This window comes from Podarcis erhardii, assembly GCF_964252035.2.
Source record: "Podarcis erhardii genome assembly, chromosome: 8".
Classification (NCBI taxonomy): Eukaryota; Metazoa; Chordata; class Lepidosauria; order Squamata; family Lacertidae; genus Podarcis; species Podarcis erhardii.
This window is the reverse complement of record NC_138499.1, coordinates 16,176,061-16,194,147: the sequence shown is the minus strand read 5'-3', so window position 1 is coordinate 16,194,147 and position 18,087 is coordinate 16,176,061. Positions and strand designations below refer to the sequence as shown.

The window sequence follows — 18,087 nt, the reverse complement described above, 5'->3', positions numbered from 1 at the left end:
GGTGCAGAATGCCGCAGCGAGACTCCTTACGGGGTCCTCGCTGTGAGATCACATTCACCCGGTGCTATACCAGCTGCACTGACTCCCGGTGGAGTACAGGATCAGGTTTAAGGTGCTGGTTTTAACCTTTAAAGCCCTATACGCCCTAGGACCCTCGTACCTACGGGACCGCCTCTCCTGGTATGTCCCACAGAGGAACTTACGATCTTCAAACAAAAACATCTTGGAGGTCCCAGGCCCCAGAAAGGTTAGGCTGGCCTCAACCAGAGCCAGGGCTTTTTTGGCTGTGGCTCCGATCTGGTGGAACGCTCTGCCAAAGAGACTAGGGCCCTGCGGGACTTGACATCTTTCCGCAGGGCCTGCAAGACAGAGCTGTTCCACTAGGCCTTTGGCCAGGGCACAGCCTGACTCCCTCCTTTGGCAATCTTCACAGAACTCTAGCCAAATGGTTGCCATCAATTTGATTTGAATTAATTTTATAATGAAATGATTTTAGAATGTTGTATTATTTTATTGTTGTTAGCCGCCCTGAGCCCGGCTTCAGCTGGGGAGGGCGGGATATAAATAAAAATTTATTATTATTATTATTATTATTATTATTATTATTATTATTATTAGTGGGCAAATTGGAAATCAGATGTTGCCTGAATTGAAAGCTCTCAAGAGATGAAGCCAGGGACACTTTTCAGCCCAATTCTATCCTTCCTTGGAAATTAAGACCTGTCGATTTCTGTGGCATTTGCTTCCCAGTTCTTGTTTATTGCGGTTAAGTTACCAATTCTGTCTTGCACGGATATACTTACGTAGACCAAAAGAATGAACCAGCTCTCACTCCTTGCTTGGCAGCCGTAATCCATATCTAATTAGGAAAATATAAGGCGATTACAAAGAGCGGCAGACCGTTGGCTACATGACGGTACATTTATTAAAACAAAATGTCATAAATAAAACCTTCCCCAGCCCTCAGCCCCAAACATTGGCTTCCAGTTCTACAGATTAGAATTTGAGCATTTGCATCCAACCAGGCTAGCAGCAGAAATCTGAATAGTTTCCTTCATTAACAGGTTAGAGAATCAGTGTTGCGGTTATTTAATAAGTGGGGAAAAAATAAAAGCAGAACAGAGCTATAATCCTGATTGTGCAAGCTGGTGCCTTTTTCCGGATGCTGAAAATTTCAATCTCTGAAGTCACCGGTATTATGTTCTCTCTCTCTCTCTCTCTCTCTCTCTCTCTCTCTCTCTCTCACACACACACACACACACGAATATCTGAAGTACAGTGGTACCTCGGGTTACATACGCTTCAGGTTACATATGCTTCAGGTTACAGACTCCGCTAACCCAGAAATAGTGCTTCAGGTTAAGAACTTTGCTTCAGGATGAGAACAGAAATTGTGCTCCAGCGGCGCGGCAGCAGCAGGAGGCCCCGTTAGCTGAAGTGGTGCTTCAGGTTAAGAACAGTTTCAGGTTAAGAACGGACCTCTGGAACGAATTAAGTACTTAACCCGAGGTACCACTGTTCAATGTTAGCTCCCAGTCTCACAACAGCAACCCGGTTGCATATGTGAGTATTAACTGTCATGCAAAGAATTCAGCTTTTAACACAGGTTGTGAAATGATATTTTCATCGCTGGGCACAAGTTAAGATCACCACACAGGCCAAGGACCACCACATGAAGGCTCTACACCATCTCATGTTCTGAATTATGATGTGACCAGACTCTGCAAGAGATTTGAAGCCTTGGTCTGTGTCAAACACTGTACAGCCCTTAACACCCACATGCCACCTACGCAGGGATGAAAAACACAGAGGAAAAAATATCTCTTGCAGTGGAACAAAATTATAGGGCAGAGGTGTGGCACTGAGCTGCGCACAATGGTTGAGACTATCATCAACCATTTATCCTCCGTGATCTACCCATTAGCAGTTGCTGTCCAGTTAAACCTCCAGCTTGCAATTCTAAGTTAGAAGGTTCAGCTTCAAAGCATCTTAAGGACCCCTCTTGGGAGTCTGGCAAAAAACACAGCACCTCCAGCCACAGCCAGGACAGTGGTACCTCGGGTTAAGAACTTAATTCGTTCTGGAGGTCCATTCTTAACCTGAAACTGTTCTTAACCTGAGGTACCACTTTAGCTAATGGGGCCTCCCGCTGCTGCCGTGCCGCCGCCACGCGATTTCTGTTCTCATCCTAAAGCAAAGTTCTTTTTTTTAAAAAAAAAAATATTTATTAAAGTTTCAAAAAAGTTACAAGAATAAGAAAAAAAAAAGAAAAAAAGCAAAAAATACAAAATACAGAAAAGTAAAAACAATTAAAAACAAATCAACCTTTCCATATCTTGTCTTTCATTTACTTGTTTCCCTGACCTCCTCACAGTGAAGGTACCACTTTAGCTAATGGGGCCTCCTGCTGCCACCGCAGGATTTCTGTTCTCATCCTGAAGCAAAGTTCTTAACCCGAGGTACTATTTCTGGGTTAGCGGAGTCTGTAACCTGAAGCGTCTGTAACCTGCAGCGTCTGTAACTCGAGGTACCACTGTATTTTGCTGCTGAAGGCCAAGGATACAATGACTCCACATCCCACATACAGAAGCCAATCAGAATTGCAGTTGAATTTTTCTGCTGCCTGACTTTTGCCTAACAGTAGGGCTGGGCCATGGGAGCAATCAAATCAAAGACTCAACAGGAGCTCAATGTCATCTCTGGGAACACTGCACAAGAAAAATGCTTCATTTTGCCTTATTGCCTGTAGGAGCACCATGTTCCTTTTGGACACTGTACTAACAAGAACCATAGATCAATCTCCCCTGGTGAACGGGTCCCTTCCATTTGCTTTCACCTTTTTGAAAGTGTAAAACACCTTTTTGATGTTCCTAATAAGACTCTGTTTACAGGATACGGCCATGGTGGTGTCTTAAATTATTCAAAAAGCTTTTGACCCATAACACTCTTGGCGTTGCCAAGTGGAATTGGCAATAGAAGGGTTGTAACCAGCTGCTTGTGTCCGAGTTCTATTGTTAAGTGCTAAAATGAAGGTGGGTGGGGACTGCATTTTATAGCTACAGTAACACACTGCCACAGGGATACAGTCATTCCTCGGGTTGCGTATTTTCGGGCTGCGGACCACCGAAACCCAGAAGTACTGGGACAGGTTACTTCCGGGTTTCGCGGTTGTGCGTGCGCAGAAGCATTAAATCACACTTTGCGCATAAGTGCCGAATCGCAACCTGCACATGCACAGATGCGCCGCTGCAGGTTGCGGACGCTGTGGGTTGCAAACGTGCATCCTGCATGGAGCACGTTCGCAACCCGAGCGTCCACTGTATATCTAAAAATAATTAAAGAGAATTTAAACCAAATTTTAAACCAGAGTATCATTATGATGGGCATCCCAGTCTTTTGCTAAAGCTATATTTAGCAGTGAAGGGATGTGGGTGGTGCTGTGGGTTAAACCACAGAGCCTAGGGCTTGCTGATCCGAAGGTCGGCAGTTCGAATCCCCGTGATGGAGTGAGCTCCTGTTGCTCGGTCCCTGCTCCTGCCAACCTAGCAGTTCGAAAGCACGTCAAAGTGCAAGTAGATAAATACCAGTAGGTACCGCTCTGGTGGGAAGGTAAACAGCGTTTCCCTGTGCTGCTCTGGTTTACCAGAAGTGGCTTAGTCATGCTGGCCACATGACCCGGAAGCTGTATGCAGGCTCCCTCAGCCAATAAAGCGAGATGAGCACCGCAACCCCAGAGTCGTCCGTACTGGACCTAATGGTGCAGGGACCCCTTTACCTTTACCTTTATATTTAGCAGTAGCAGAACCAATTTTCAGCAAGGACTTCCCTTAATAGGCTTTTCTGCATAACCAATCCAGCAACCCTGATCTGGCTAGAAGTTAGCCATGACGAAGTCTCACTCAAAACCAATGGAGTAAAAGTGACATTATCCCCGACTCCCACTGGAGGAGAGTCATGACTAATTTTTGACATAGCTGCCCCCAATCATGCCAACATAAAAGCCAGAAGATTTAATACCACACACACACACAAAATGTTCATTATTTTTATTGATTCACTTTCGCTAAGGCAAACAGAACAGAAACTTACCGGCTGACCTCCCCACCACCTGTGATTGAATTTTTCTCGGCCTCGGAGGCTGAAAGCAGCATCAAACACAGGATCGTACATTGAATTGCCAATGATTCCATGGGATTCAGGATAGAGGCCCTTTGTGTTGGAAATGTTGAAAAATAAAACAGATTATTAACTATTCAATATGTCTTTATAACGGAAAAAAATAGCAGTTTCAGTGGAAATCATAGTACGTGGGAAGACTTCTCTTTTTTTGTTGAAGCGCTAAGAACTTGTCTTCCAAGTTAAGGCCTCCATCTCGCTATGCTAATCTGCTGACTAATCTTGTGCAATACAGTACAATCCCATCTTACATGGGGGTTTTGTTCTGGGGATGACACATTTACGCAAAATGTATATACTCGAATACAGTGTGAGCATCCCTAGCCTTCCAGAGCTGGCACGCCAAGGGGGCCTTGCCACCCAAGCAAGGCAGAGAACTTAAAAGCTCTTTTCTGTTGGGTTTCCCCAACACTAGTGCTTTCCCCATCGCTGATTATATGGGTATACACCAGTGTAAGCAGCACAGGAATCAGGACATGGCCCAAGAGTTAAGAAAGAGCAGGAGAGATAATGCAGTTAATGGTTACTTGATTGCTGCCCTAACAAAGTCCAAATCTAGTTATATGCAATATTGCCAGCTGTATCCCTAACTGACTTTCAGCCAGTCTAGAATGGAAATCTTGTAATACCATTTGAAGCTGGCCGTGGATCCCTCCAACCCTTTCCCCCCCCCACGTGCAAAAGAGTAATGGAGTAGGGTGAGTTGTATCCTGAACAAGAATGCTTTAGAGGCAAGTTTAACCTCATGGCATGCCTCTTCCCCAGTCATAATCTTGCCTCCAGAATACTATTAACTATTATGCTCCCCCAATTTCATTGCTCCCCTTTAAAAGAAATGGGCTCCTTTAACAATCCATGGCTCAACTGTAGACTTCCATTTCCAGACTCACACTTTTTCAGAACCCAGTTCCTCCAGACCCCATTTTACACCTCCTCTTCCGTAGTATGGAAGAAGAGCCTGCTGCTCACAGCAAACTCTACTCAACATTTAAGCATAGCTGTAGTTGAGAAGTAGCCTGGCCTTGCCCCCCACCCCACCCCCCAAAATGGAGCAAAGAGTGGAGTTTTGGTTCGGAGTCCAAGGTGATTCCTGAAGTTCCTTCTTCAGACAATAAGATTAGTTACCCTAATCTCTTTCTTTACTCTCAGTGATCCAAAGGACTGAAATCGCATAGATCCTGGAAGTTGACAGAGAGCTGGAGTGTTGTTTTTTTCAGTGTGTGTGTGTGAAATTTCTCCTTTTAAATTTAGCAACACCGATGGCGGGTACCAATGAGTCCAAGTATGTAAAAGGGCATGAACCCAATTCACTTCCAAACTGATAGCAAATACGGATGGTCAAATGCCTGCTAGAGGGGAGGATAGCTCAGGTCAAAAGTTTTTAATACTCTCACAAAGCTCAGCAGGTTAAATGCCAGCTTTTCACCTGAGCCCTTCCATGGTCTTTTTCACATGACACAGGTATATGCAAATTTGCCCTTAGGCTCGGTGACCATTCCCTTCCCCGCATCAAAGCAGGACAACAACATATCTCAGAGGCTTTCCTCATCACCAACCACCACTCATTTGATATCTACAGAAAAGCAGGAGGTTTCCTATATACTCATAAAACCAGCAGCAAAACTTACCGTCGCCAGGGTATACAAGTTAGGGAAGGTTTTTGTAGGGTAGACAGGCCTCATATATGGCGCATGTGTCCCACAGGACCCTGAAAATGAAGTTTGTGGTGTGGTTTTAATATAGATTGGTACAGTGAAGTTTGTGGTGTGGTTTTAATATAGATTGGTACAGTGATACAGATGCCATTAAAGTCAATCATGAAACATGGTGTTTCGCTGCACTAACTGTGCAATCCTGTACATGCTTATTATAATAATATTAATTTATTATTTATACCCCACCCATCTGGCTGGGCTTCCCCAGTCACTCTGGGTGGCTTCCAACAAAATATTAAAATACAGCAATGCATCACACATTAAAAACTTCCCTAAACAGGGCTGCCTTCAGGTGTCGTCTAAAAGTCTGGTAGTTGTTGTTCTCTTTGACATCTGGTGGGAGGGCGTTCCACAGGGTGGGCGCCACTACCTAGAAGGCCCTCTGCCTGGTTCCCTATAACTTGGCTTCTCGCAATGAGGGAACCGCCAGAAGGCCCTTGGCGCTGGACCTCAGTGTCTGGGCAGAATGATGGGGGTGGAGACACTCCTTCAGATATACAGGACTGAGGCCATGTAGGGCTTTAAAGGTCAGCACCAACACTTTGAATTGTGCTCGGAAACGTACTGAGAGCCAATGTAGATCTTTCAAGACCGGTGTTATGCGGTCTTGGCAGCCGCTCCCAGTCACCAGTCTCCAGCTTATCTCTGTTCAGTAGGGCTTACTAAATACATTTTAAATTGCAGTTTAGGAAGGGACAAAGACAAAAAAGGGCTTTTGTCCCAATAAAGCACATGCACTTACTTAGTTTTTCAATGTTGCGCATCACTTTGTCGCCTTTCTTCATGTACGATGCACGGAAGCCATCGACCGAAAAGATTATCAATGGGGGGCGAACAAAACTGTGGGAGGCAAAGCATGTTACTAATGAACTTCAAAGCTGGAGTAAAGATGTGGCAAAACAAATTGGGAAAGAAAGCCTCTTCTCTGTGGTTTCAGGACAACTTCACCTTGTGTCAAAGTGACCTAGGACAACTTTTATGCCTGAGCAGAGCCAAAAATCCCGGGCACACATGCCCTTCACTCATTTGAGTTATATAAATAAATAAGGCATCACCTTATAAGTATTTTTTAAATTTATTTGTTACCTTTGTGTTTCCATGCAGATAAGTTATCATTTGTTAAAAATCCACAGGGAAACTTAGTCCCATTGCCATCAGAAAATGGTGTTGTTATAAGTTTATAATACATGGGTAGTATTCACTGCTGGTCCTACTCAGAGCCAACACATTGAGGTTAATAAACAGGACTTAGGTTCATTATTTTTATTTATTAAATTTCTATACTGCCCTTCACCTGAAGATCACAGGGCAGTTCTACAGTGTAAAACAGTAATTTCAGAGGGTCTACTTCAAGTAGGACTTAAATGAATACAACCCTATATTTTGATATTTTTACATTTCTCTTGGGAAGACAGGCAAACTAATGCCAGTGCGCTGGAAGAAGCAAAGATCACCAGTGTTGAAGCAATATTCTTCAACATCAGCTTCATTGGACTGGTGATGTTGTTCGGATGCCTGAATATCGTCTTCCAAAGCAACTACTATACTCTATTCCAAACTTATAAATGGAAAGCGTAATGCTGGTGGTCAACAAAAGAGGTTTAAAGACTCTCTCAAGGCAAATAAAAAAAATGTAGCATAAACACCAACAACTGGGAAACACTGGCCTGTGAGTGCTCCAGCTGGAGAGCAGCCTTTACCAAAGGTGTCATGGGCTTTGAAAATACTCGGACTCAGGACTTAAGGGAGAAACATGCTAAGAGGAAGGCATGCTTGGCAAACCTTCACCGTGATCAACTCCCATCCAGAACCCAATGTCCCCAGTGTGGAAGGATGTGTGGATCCAGAATTGGCCTCCACAGTCACTTACAGACTCACTGTTAAGACCGTGTTCATGGAAGACAATCTTACTCGGCTACGAGTGATCGCCAAAGAAGAACAACAACAAGAAGATTTTGATGTAAAGGCATGGAGAGAGAGAGATCCAATGCAATGTTAGCACCATGTTGTGCGAGAGTCTGTGCTGTTGAGCAGCACAAAGCTAAATTGACAAAGAGTATAATAATAGTAGCTGCTGCACTATGGGCTGAACAATGCATTCTGCAAGCGAAAGACATCCATTCGATTTGGCTATTGTATATAATCGTAAATAAGTGCTCTCACTAGCAGAATGGTTGTTCTGCAAATGAGCTGCCGCAAATGGATATTGTCCAGAAAATGCGTACAGTATGATGATTCTCCTTTCTTTAGATGCTTGCAACAAGCCTCAGTTTTCCCAACAGGACACAAAAACGAACCGCTTAGTTGATCTGACCACCAGCGGCAGCCGACACTTAATAGATCTCCTACACGTGATAAAAATAAGCACATAAAACAAAGCACTTACTTTGCTGGGCATTCTGGTGTCCGTGTATCCTCACATTCATCCGCAACCCAGTGAGTCTCTCCTAAAGAGGGATGATAATAAGAACCATTTTGTACACGACCTATGCAGTTGCAAGTTCCATTTACAGCAAAGGTGAGGCAGGCAACCAGATCCTATATGTTTCTGTAGGAGTCAGTCCTACTGATCACCAGGGCTTGCTCTCGAGTAAAGAGCACATCAGATTGCAGCTGCACTGCCATGTTTGTTTTCATGAAACCTTGAATGATCATAGCCAATCTTAGTATCTTCTATTGTATACAGATGTGTAGGGTGCAGGTTTGCCAAACTGTGTGTGTGTTTTAACTCAACACTTCTTTCTGGCTGCATGTTCATTGTCCAGTGTGTGCTCGCTGCAGCTTTGGATGCTTAATCTCATGGTGACAAAATCCTGAAAAGAATTATTTCACCGTTTCACAATCCAAGGCTGCTTTTTTAACAGTTAAAATTTCATCACCATCTTTCACAACAATATACTCTGCCTGACTAGTATGGCTGGAAGCATATATAAACAATGCACCTCTGTTGCTATTTCAGATGAGATTCAATCACACCCCAGCAAATTCAGGTTGTGCAATTGAAGTGTGTTTGGAGCAATAAAAATAAAGTGGGGTGGGATTTTATTTTATTTTATTTTATTTTTTTTTTGCAAGATGGAAAGTGGTGGGGAAATGCCCCGGAAACTGTTGGGTAGCATTTGCTGCATACCCATCATCTAACCTCCCCGCAAACAAATCAGGATGGATGCTCAACAAACAGGTCATCAAGTCATAGAAACCTTTTGCTACTGGCTGTTCACAAGGAGAAAGATGGGAGGCCACTTGGAAGATCCTATTTCACCTATAGAACAGCATGACTATCACTGTTGTTGTTGTTATTCTGTCACTAAGTACAAAAATATCTGAACTGTCTCATAAAAAAAGGACTTCTCAACTAGTTTCTACATGGGCACACACCTACGAAGTGGTGTCTTTAATTGGGCTTTTTAAAAAGACCACTCTCAATATTATTTGTGCCCACAAATGTTTTGGGGTGGCCTTGGTGCAAGTTCTGTAACTTCCTGCTGAAACCCATAACTAGTAACACCAAAAATGGCCCAGAAGTTTTCTCCCACTTTTGTCGCACTATAGCCTCTCCAGATAGCAGTGTGCTGACTTAGGGGAAGCATCGCAGAATGTATGAAGCTTCAGTCAGCTTGGACAAGGTGACTCACATCTCCCTTCCAAAACATCCTTAGGAGGAGCATGATCCGGAACGCTTGGATTCCTTTAGCAGATAGAAGAACGAAAACAAGTACCTTTACAAACAACTTGGTAGTTAGTACAACAGTCCCCTCTGGATAAGCAGTCTTCAGAACAGTGACAGGCATGATCTTCATTCCTCGTCTCTCCGCATCGCTCTTTCGTACATTCCCAGCCTCCAGCTAACATTATCACAAAAACAAAAAAACATGAAGACAGTGGTTTCTTAAAGACAACTATGCACACGTGCCCCACACCTTTGGGGCAAAACAATTCCACAGCAATTTTCACTGTATTGGATGTTTTCATTTTGAACCTGGAGTGGCTGCAGTCCAACAATGTCTGGAGGGTCCAAGTTTAGCCACTGATGCTTTAGTTGTGCTCAAAAGGTAGCAGGGTCCAGGACATAGGAGTTATCTACACTACGTTGCTGTTGTCTTTCTTCCAGCTGAAACGCCATGGCCTTATCCCCCAAAATCCTGGGGGGTTCAGTTTTTTAGATACATGCTATCCATGCCCCACAGAAGGGCTCACTGTTGAACCAGTTTAAATATGTACTTTTAAATGTGTCCAGAGATTCAGAACTTAGAGAGAGCTATTTCAATCCCAGCTCAGCCATGCTCACTGAGAAGACTGACACTTCCTCCAATCTATAAAATGTTATATTAGAAGAAGCAATGGAGTAAAGACTGTAAAGCATTCCATACTTGCACTTCTTTTCTTTCACAAGGACATGTTTGAGAAGTTCTATCAAGTAGTTGGGTATATTATGTACACTGGCTGCATCTGGCTACAACAAACATCAAACCATAGTTTAGTGTTACAAATGAGGCCAGGCTAGCCATGGACTCACATACCTTTCCCTCACTTCTCTAGCATATCCATACAAAGAGATGGGAAGCTTCAGCTAAACACTAAACTCTGGTTAATCTGTTATTAAACTATGGTACATAGATGCCAGCTCCCTGGGGCCCTGAGCACCCACCCAATTCCTGGTGCAAGGCCCTGGTGCCAAAACTTGTGGGTGCCCGGCCCCCACAAATTTTGGCACCAGGGCCTTGCACACTGCATGACACCCACGGCCCTGGGCACCCACGGTTGCAGGGCCAAGCTGGCCCTCCTGCTATGGTTAGTAACAACAAACCAGTTTTATGGGTTGGAATTTGGCTCGTTTCCACTAACCATCGTTAAGATGACATGGTGGTCTAAAACAGAAGTGAATGCTTCTGAATTCCACCTGGCGATTATGCCACAGGAGGAGTGACTGTGCAAAAATGGTGCTCGCTTTGACTTGTTTTTGCAATGCTGGATTGTGGCTCCCTCTTCAACATTTGGGATGGAGTGAAGAAGAATTGCCCCAAACCTTTCCAAGCTTTGGACAGTTTCACCTCCCCTCCCCTCCCCTCCCCTCCCCTTATGCCTCATTCAATGATTGTTCAGGAGGGAGACACCTTTTCATCCAAAGAAGGTGTGTGTGTGTGTGTTGTTTTTTGAAGAGGCAGTCAACCGAAGGGGGTGGTAAGGGAAATGAGGTAATTTGCCTCCTGTGAACTTCCCTCTGTTCACGTACAATCCAATCCATGTTGTAGCATAACTCCAAGAAAACACACAAAAGGGAAAAAAAAGATGGAAGAGATTGCTTATATTATGCTTACATACAATTCTTAACACACATGTACACACACACAGAATCACTGTCCTACTACAAGTTGGTTATTAAGTTATTATGAACCCATCCTGCAACCGGAGTGTAAGGTCAAGTAGATCGGTATGCACTGAATGCCAAACAAGGACACAATTCAAGCAGCTTCAAGGACCTTCAACAAGAGAGGCTTAAAGGCGACACATGTTTAATTCTTTCCCCCACTGAAATCTAGGATCGTGCTCATATGAAATAGTTGCACAAATGAGTCCTAAGATTTCAACAAGCTGCATTTCCCACTGTGTTAAAAGATGCTCAGATCTGGGAGACATGGACAGAAGCAATGGTTGGGCTCTCACCGAGGTGCTGAAACTGTACCTGAACTGTACCACCTCAGATTACAGACAGGTGCTCTTTTGACTCTTTGGATAGGAGCCTAACTGAAAGCAGGTCGGAAGACATGGGCTGGGTTGCAAGATTGTAGTTAGAGACTGGAGGTAATGGAGAGTAGGTAACCCTTTCCTTCAGGATGCTAAACGTGTGTTGTCAAGTGTTTTGGTTTTAGTGCTGGGAATCTTTTCCCAGACATAAAAAGGTCTGGAGATGTACTTCCCACTGTTAGTGCTCTGGGTCCTAATTCTGAGGAAACTTAGGTTAAATTTCCCAAACTGTTATGGAGAAGAATCCACGACCATGCATTTGAGAAGTCTTAAAAGCGTGTCAGCGCACATGGAGAGGTAGAAAAGGCTACGATAACTCTCATCAGCAGTAGCGATTTGTACAAAGCAGGCACTTAAGAGCTCTCCTACCTGTCTTTAAACACAGTTCGTCAAAGTCTGCACAACAACTGAAGTAGCTCTTGCACAAGTTGTCGCAGCGGCAACCTGGAGGCTCTGCCTCGTCAAGTTCAAAGCACCTGTTTTTGCAGGATCCAGAAGGACTGGTCCAAGAGGAATCGGATAAGACTGTGTTGGGGGCAAAAAAGAGAAAGAGGAAACCATGAGTCAAGCAACCAGTAGCTGGCTAAAGATAACTACTTACTGCCAATCTGAGCTAACAGGCCCACTGCATTGCCCAATAAAAGAGAGGAGAAAAGAGACTGTTTAAGTCTCGTCAAACAATCTAAGAGCTGGTATGTTCTCCAGTGACATTTTCTTATCCTGGATTAACCTGCAATGAATCAAAGCTGTATGGATTTTGTGCCAAACCAAAAATCCAAGTTTTGCATTGAAACCCCCACACTTTCACCAAACTTATGGTAACTGGAAACTCCGGATACTGGACATAGAACAAACTGTCAAAGACCTGAGAATTATTTCGCAAAGACAGAAGGAATGGAAGGCGGGAATAGCATGGAGGTGGGGACCTAGTTGTAGACAGGAGAACAGGCAAAGACATGGAAGGCGTCAAGGCTCAAACCCTCTAGATGTCTTGGCCAGACAGTCACATGGACCATCTATGAGGAAGGTAGGATAAAAGTTTACAGCACAGCAAAACCAACCCTGGCTGCTTGTAGCAAGTTTCAGTGGTGGTGTGAGGGACAGGGAGGGAGATGATGGGCAATGTGAGTTGGAGACAAGGAAGAAGCATGTTAAATGGCTCATAGCATAAAGCATTGAAAATTGGGTATTCGAGTAAAAGAGTCAGTCAAGTTAAACCAAGAGCAGAAGCATTCAGCTGAAGTCATTCTTGACTTGCCATGAATAAAATGAACAGGGAAAGTAATCTAACTCATTTATACCATGTGCTGGCTAAGAAACATTGCTCTTTACTTTCAGGTTGTCCTGCACAGGGGTTGATAACGTGCACCTCTCCGACGTTTTGGACAACAACTCATCAGCCTTAGCCAAAACAGTGTCACTACCATGATCTAAAGGCACAGTTTCGCAGTTGTCCGTTAGGCTAAATTTGTTTTTCAAAAATGATTTGAGAATCCCGCAGCTACTGGTTTATGTAGCATATAATCCAACAACTTTTGTTACATATTCCCTAGGAAGCATCCTACCAGTTTCACAGAAATCAATTGCTAAGCTTAGCATCACCTTCCCTAATCTGGATGGTACCACATTAGACAAAACAGCACCAGAACCAAAATGGAAGTGGGGGCTCCGTCACTTGGATCCCTTAGGTTACCCTTTGGCTTTTAGTTTTCCTTGCATCATCTCCTGCCAAATTACAGTGTGACATTTCACAAGACGATGACACGGTGTGCCATTTCGCTGTCTTTCAAGGATTTGTTCAATGGTTTCATTTATCCATTTCATTTGGCTTACTGGCAAACCTTGAGCAGCAGAGGTCTTTGCAACTTGGAACCCAGCCAGCCTGATTTTACAGCTAAGAACACCTCAAACACCTTCGGCTTGGGGGGGGGGGTCTGTTGAAATCCATGCACAATCGTTTATTTTAGGAAGCAAAACTCAGCAAGCGTTATTGCACTGCACATAAGCGACAGCCTTGTTGCTTGTGACACTCACACAAACTAGCTACGTGCGAAGAATGGTTTCTAACATTTTCCATGTCAGAAATATTGTGCAGCCAACACGTCGGACAGCTGTGCATCCACTTGATAAAAGGATTAAAAAACCCAGTGACAAAAAGCAGTTGTGGTCTGTAGGTTCCCAGTGTTTGCTACATGGATGTACCATGAAAAGCACAATACCACAGGAGGAATCCCAGCAAAGTGGCTGGTCTGAATAGGGTGCTGGGGAAAGTGGTAAAAAACTGTGCTGATCAACTAGCAGGGGTCCTGACAAGGATTTTTAACATCTCCCTGCAGACTGCTTGTGTACCATCATGTTTGAAAGCAGCCACCATTGTTCCAGTCCCAAAGAAAACAGCAATTAACTGCCTAAATGACTACAGACCCATTGCATTAACACCTGTAGTGATGAAATGCTTTGAGAGATGGTTCATCAACACCTTAGGACATGTTTTCCACCGGATTTTGATGAACACCAGTTCGCTTACAGGAGAAAAAGGTCAATAGACGATGCCATAGCCACAGCTTTTCACCTTGCAGTGAGTCATCTGGAGAGACCGGGGAATTATGTCAGATTGCTGTTTATTGATTATAGCTCAGCTTTTAATGCCATCCTTCCGGACATTCTTATTAAAAAGCTGATGGACCTCTACCTTTCCCCCACCATCTGTGATTGGATTAAAGACTTTCTGAGGGATCACACACAAATAGTGAGGATTGGGCCTGTTACATCTACCTCTCTAAAGGTCAGCACTGGCACCCCACAGGGGTGTATACATATATACTCATTTCATTTCGTTGTATACATATGACTGCATTTCATCTGGTCGATCCACTGCAATTATTAAGTTTGCAGATGATATCACCATAATGGGTCTAATTACAGGTGGAGATGAATCAGCGTATAGGGAGGTGGTTCAAAAAGTCTCTACATGGTGCCTAGAGAACAACTTGCACCTAAATATCAGCAGGACAAAGGAGATGGTGTTGGACTTTCAGAGGAAGAGGGAGGAACTAGCCCCATTGTATATCAGGGGTGTGTGTGTGTGGAGAGAGTCTCTTCCTTTAAATTCCTGGGAGTTCACCTTAGTGAAGACCTCACTTGGAAAATCAATACAACCCAGGTGGTTAGGAAGGCCCAACAGAGACTCCATTTCCTTAGGGTCTTGCATAAGAACAATGTCAAACAAAAAATGATGACCTCCTTGTACTGGGCCATAATAGAAAGTGTCATTTCATACTGTATAAGAGTGTGGTACGCTGGTTTGACAGCCACGGACAGAAAGTCCCTACAGAGGGAGGCGAATACAGCACATGACATCATGGGTTGTCCTCAGAGTTCGCTAGATGACATCGTGGGTAGCTAATGGGGCCTCCTACTGCTGCCGCACAATTTCTGTTCTCATCCTGAAGCAAAGTTCTTAACCCAAGGTACTATTTCTGGGTTAGGGGAGTCTGTAACCTGAAACATCTGTAACCTGAAGCGTCTGTAACCTGGGGTACCATTGTACTTCTGTAAGGGAGTAGGGTCTGTGGCAGCAGCAGCAGCCATGAACATGAACATATGAACTGAGCCCAACATACATGGGTTCGGTAAAAGAAAAGTGCTATTCATTCATAACAAACGTTCTTAACAGCTCAAGTTCTCTAGTACATGCAACGGTCTATACCAAGGCTCTGGGTGAGCCAAAAGATTCTGCAAGATCTAGACTGCCCATGCTGCTAAATGGCAATATTCTGCAGGCAGAGAAAGCCCAAGCCCCACTCCTGCAAGTCTCATCTATGGCAATGCAAAGTGGTTTAACGATACAAATCAATCCTTTTAATAATGCCTCCTTGGTTTTATGGTAGGGAAGGGGCCGAAGCAATAAGAATCACTCCTTTTAATAGCAGCTACTTGCTTTTTACGGACAAACGCGCTCTGCGAGCAGGGGGTCCTGGTTCCATCTCCAGTTTAAAGGCTGGGAGATGCCTGCTCCCAAGACCTTGGAGAGCTGCAGTCAGTCAGCAAAGACAAAATACGAGGCTAGATGGACCCAAGGGGCTGACTATATACGGTAGCTACATAAGCTTTAAATAGCATTGCTTGGTCTCCTTCTCCCACCTAGGGCGATTGTGTAATATCGGTTTACCTTACAGGACTAGGGCACAAGAAATCAACTGCTATGCACAAACATCCACAGTACGAATACTGCTGAACATTACAGTCTCCTGTATCACCACAGAGGGAAAAGTCAAGGGCAAAACTACGGCTGGTTTCACAAACGTATAGATCAGCAGTTTCCTATCTGCAAAAATGCAGTAAAAAAAGACAGGTAAGGTCATGATGCATGGCATTAAAAAAAAAACACCACTATAATTTGCATACTGATAATAATGCAGCACCAGTAAGGCACATACTTTCAAGCAGCAGAGATTACTATTTTGCTCCAAAGCACGCAGGAGAGACACAAAGATCCAGGTTCACTTTGGTGTTTAAAACTTCCCAGTACTTAAGAATATGTTTCGAGGTGCTAACCACAATAAAACTACTCATCTGGTGGCCATGAAAATGTAGGTTTAACAGCCAATATAATGCCTATATCTAAATGAGTGACTTTAAAGGGAGAGAGAGAGTCAAAAAGGCTGTTCGGTCGCATTGTCCTTTACCAGTAAATGTAACAGACAAACGAGAAACTTGAAAATCTCACCCACAACATGTGCAAGTCGAGAAAACTGCTCAAGGTATATTGCAAGCCATGCCAAGCTGCCACAGTCGAGCTCCACAACCTTTCAGCACACATTTCACACAGCTCAGACTTTGTTAGCAAAGAGAGCAGCAAAATGCAGCCAGGGGTACTGTTTAAAAGCCCCTTTATGAAAAGTGGTTAGCATCCAGAAAGCAGTAACCTTCCAATGTCAGCTGGGCTGTTTTAATAACTCTGGCCATATGCTTGGGTGTTTTGTGTATGTGTGTGTGTGTTTTGCAAGCACTGTATCCAGCACCTGCAAGGACGGTGCAGGCTATCTTCTGCAACAGCTGGAGAAAACATTTTCCATGTTAGCTTAGAAAACAGATGGATCAGACAGCAGAATTTGGTCAAAAGGGATGTTAAGCACTTAAATGCACAAGCCAACTCAGCAGAGGTGCAGGAGGCCTCTTGCCGCAAACGTCCAACTTGCCGTTTATAAGAGGCTCTGCCCCATCTGCAACTTCCATTACTAATAATAGGAATCATATGTGCTTATCAGAGCCTGAAGAAGGCTCCTTTGATCAGAGCATTTGTTACCAGTTAGACGCAAGTCATCCAGCAGAACAGCACACCCTCCTTTTCACAGACCATCGTTCAGTTCTCCCATTTATGACGCTGGAACACAAGGCTTTCTGATCTCGGGTTTTCTACATCCTGCTTCCATTACTTTGATACGTTAGAAACAACTTTGGCAAGGAAAGCGCACAAACCTACACTTACACACCACTGCAATATAAACAGCAACTTGGCTGCAGTTTCTGCTTCTCAAATGCAAACAGGCTTGGGGTAGTTTAAAAAATGAAAGAGGATGCTGCAGCCGAAACGGGGGCATGTTTGTGTCCACCGGAAAGGTCCACAAGGGAACATTTAAGATCTAAGGACACTATAGACATTTGTAATCACATTGGTAGTTGACAGCCAGAAAGTTCCCCCACAAAACTTTTTATGGATGAAACAATCCATCTTCAACTTCTTTAATTATTAACACTCGCCACTCTAAATAACAGCGAATTCTCTGAAACTTTAAAGTCACTTTCAGGTAATATACTCAAAAGTTAAAGGTATGAGTTTAACATGTTACAGAAAAGTGACAGCAGTATGGAGTCAACAGTTCTGAAAAATACTGAGAACTGCAGATCTGAAAGGATGGGAACACGGGACTAAAATGAGATACTGTGTGTTGTGAGATGGTCTCACACCCAAGAGACCAGAATTTAAATCCCCATTCAGTTATGAAGCCCATCTCTCAGCCTACCGTACATCTCACAGGATTGATGCAAGGATAAAATTCAGGAGGAGAATCATGAGTGCCACCTTGGGCTCCTTGAAGGAAGGGCAGATATGTAATCTTAGAACCTTAGAAATGTAGAATTGGAAGGGACAGCGAGGCTCATCTAGTCCAACCCCCCTGCAATGCAGGGGGGGGGTTGCCCAATGTGAGACTCAAACCCACAACCCTGAGATTAAGAGTCTCATGCTCTACTGACTGAGCCATGTGGGCATAAAGGTCTGAAATCTAGGAGGAAACGTAGGCTGAGCTTCTAACAGTGGTCAACAAAAGCCTCTTGGAAGCTGATAAGCATAAGCTTCCATGTACCCCCAAATACCAGGGGTCAGACAAAAGAGAATGGCAGAGGGTTCCCCAATGACATCTGACTAGCCATCATTAGAAACAAGATG

At 43.9% G+C, this 18,087-nt stretch overlaps 1 protein-coding gene across 4 annotated transcripts in view; it reads right to left on the bottom strand.

Annotated features, from left to right (window-relative positions):
• ENPP2 (ectonucleotide pyrophosphatase/phosphodiesterase 2) overlaps positions 1-18,087 on the bottom strand; it is an 85,298-nt gene that overhangs the window by 40,118 nt on the left and 27,093 nt on the right. For 3 of the 4 annotated variants that reach the window (XM_081874120.1, XM_081874119.1, XM_081874121.1), the window contains exons 3-9: positions 12,006-12,161; positions 9,611-9,736; positions 8,278-8,338; positions 6,634-6,731; positions 5,805-5,884; positions 4,090-4,209; positions 804-859 (exon numbers count right to left, since the gene is read on the bottom strand). In XM_081874120.1, coding sequence (XP_081730246.1) covers positions 804-859; positions 4,090-4,209; positions 5,805-5,884; positions 6,634-6,731; positions 8,278-8,338; positions 9,611-9,736; positions 12,006-12,161 — 697 coding nt within the window. The remainder of the gene's footprint in view (positions 1-803; positions 860-4,089; positions 4,210-5,804; positions 5,885-6,633; positions 6,732-8,277; positions 8,339-9,610; positions 9,737-12,005; positions 12,162-18,087) is intronic. The other variant, XM_081874122.1, reaches the window with a different exon arrangement.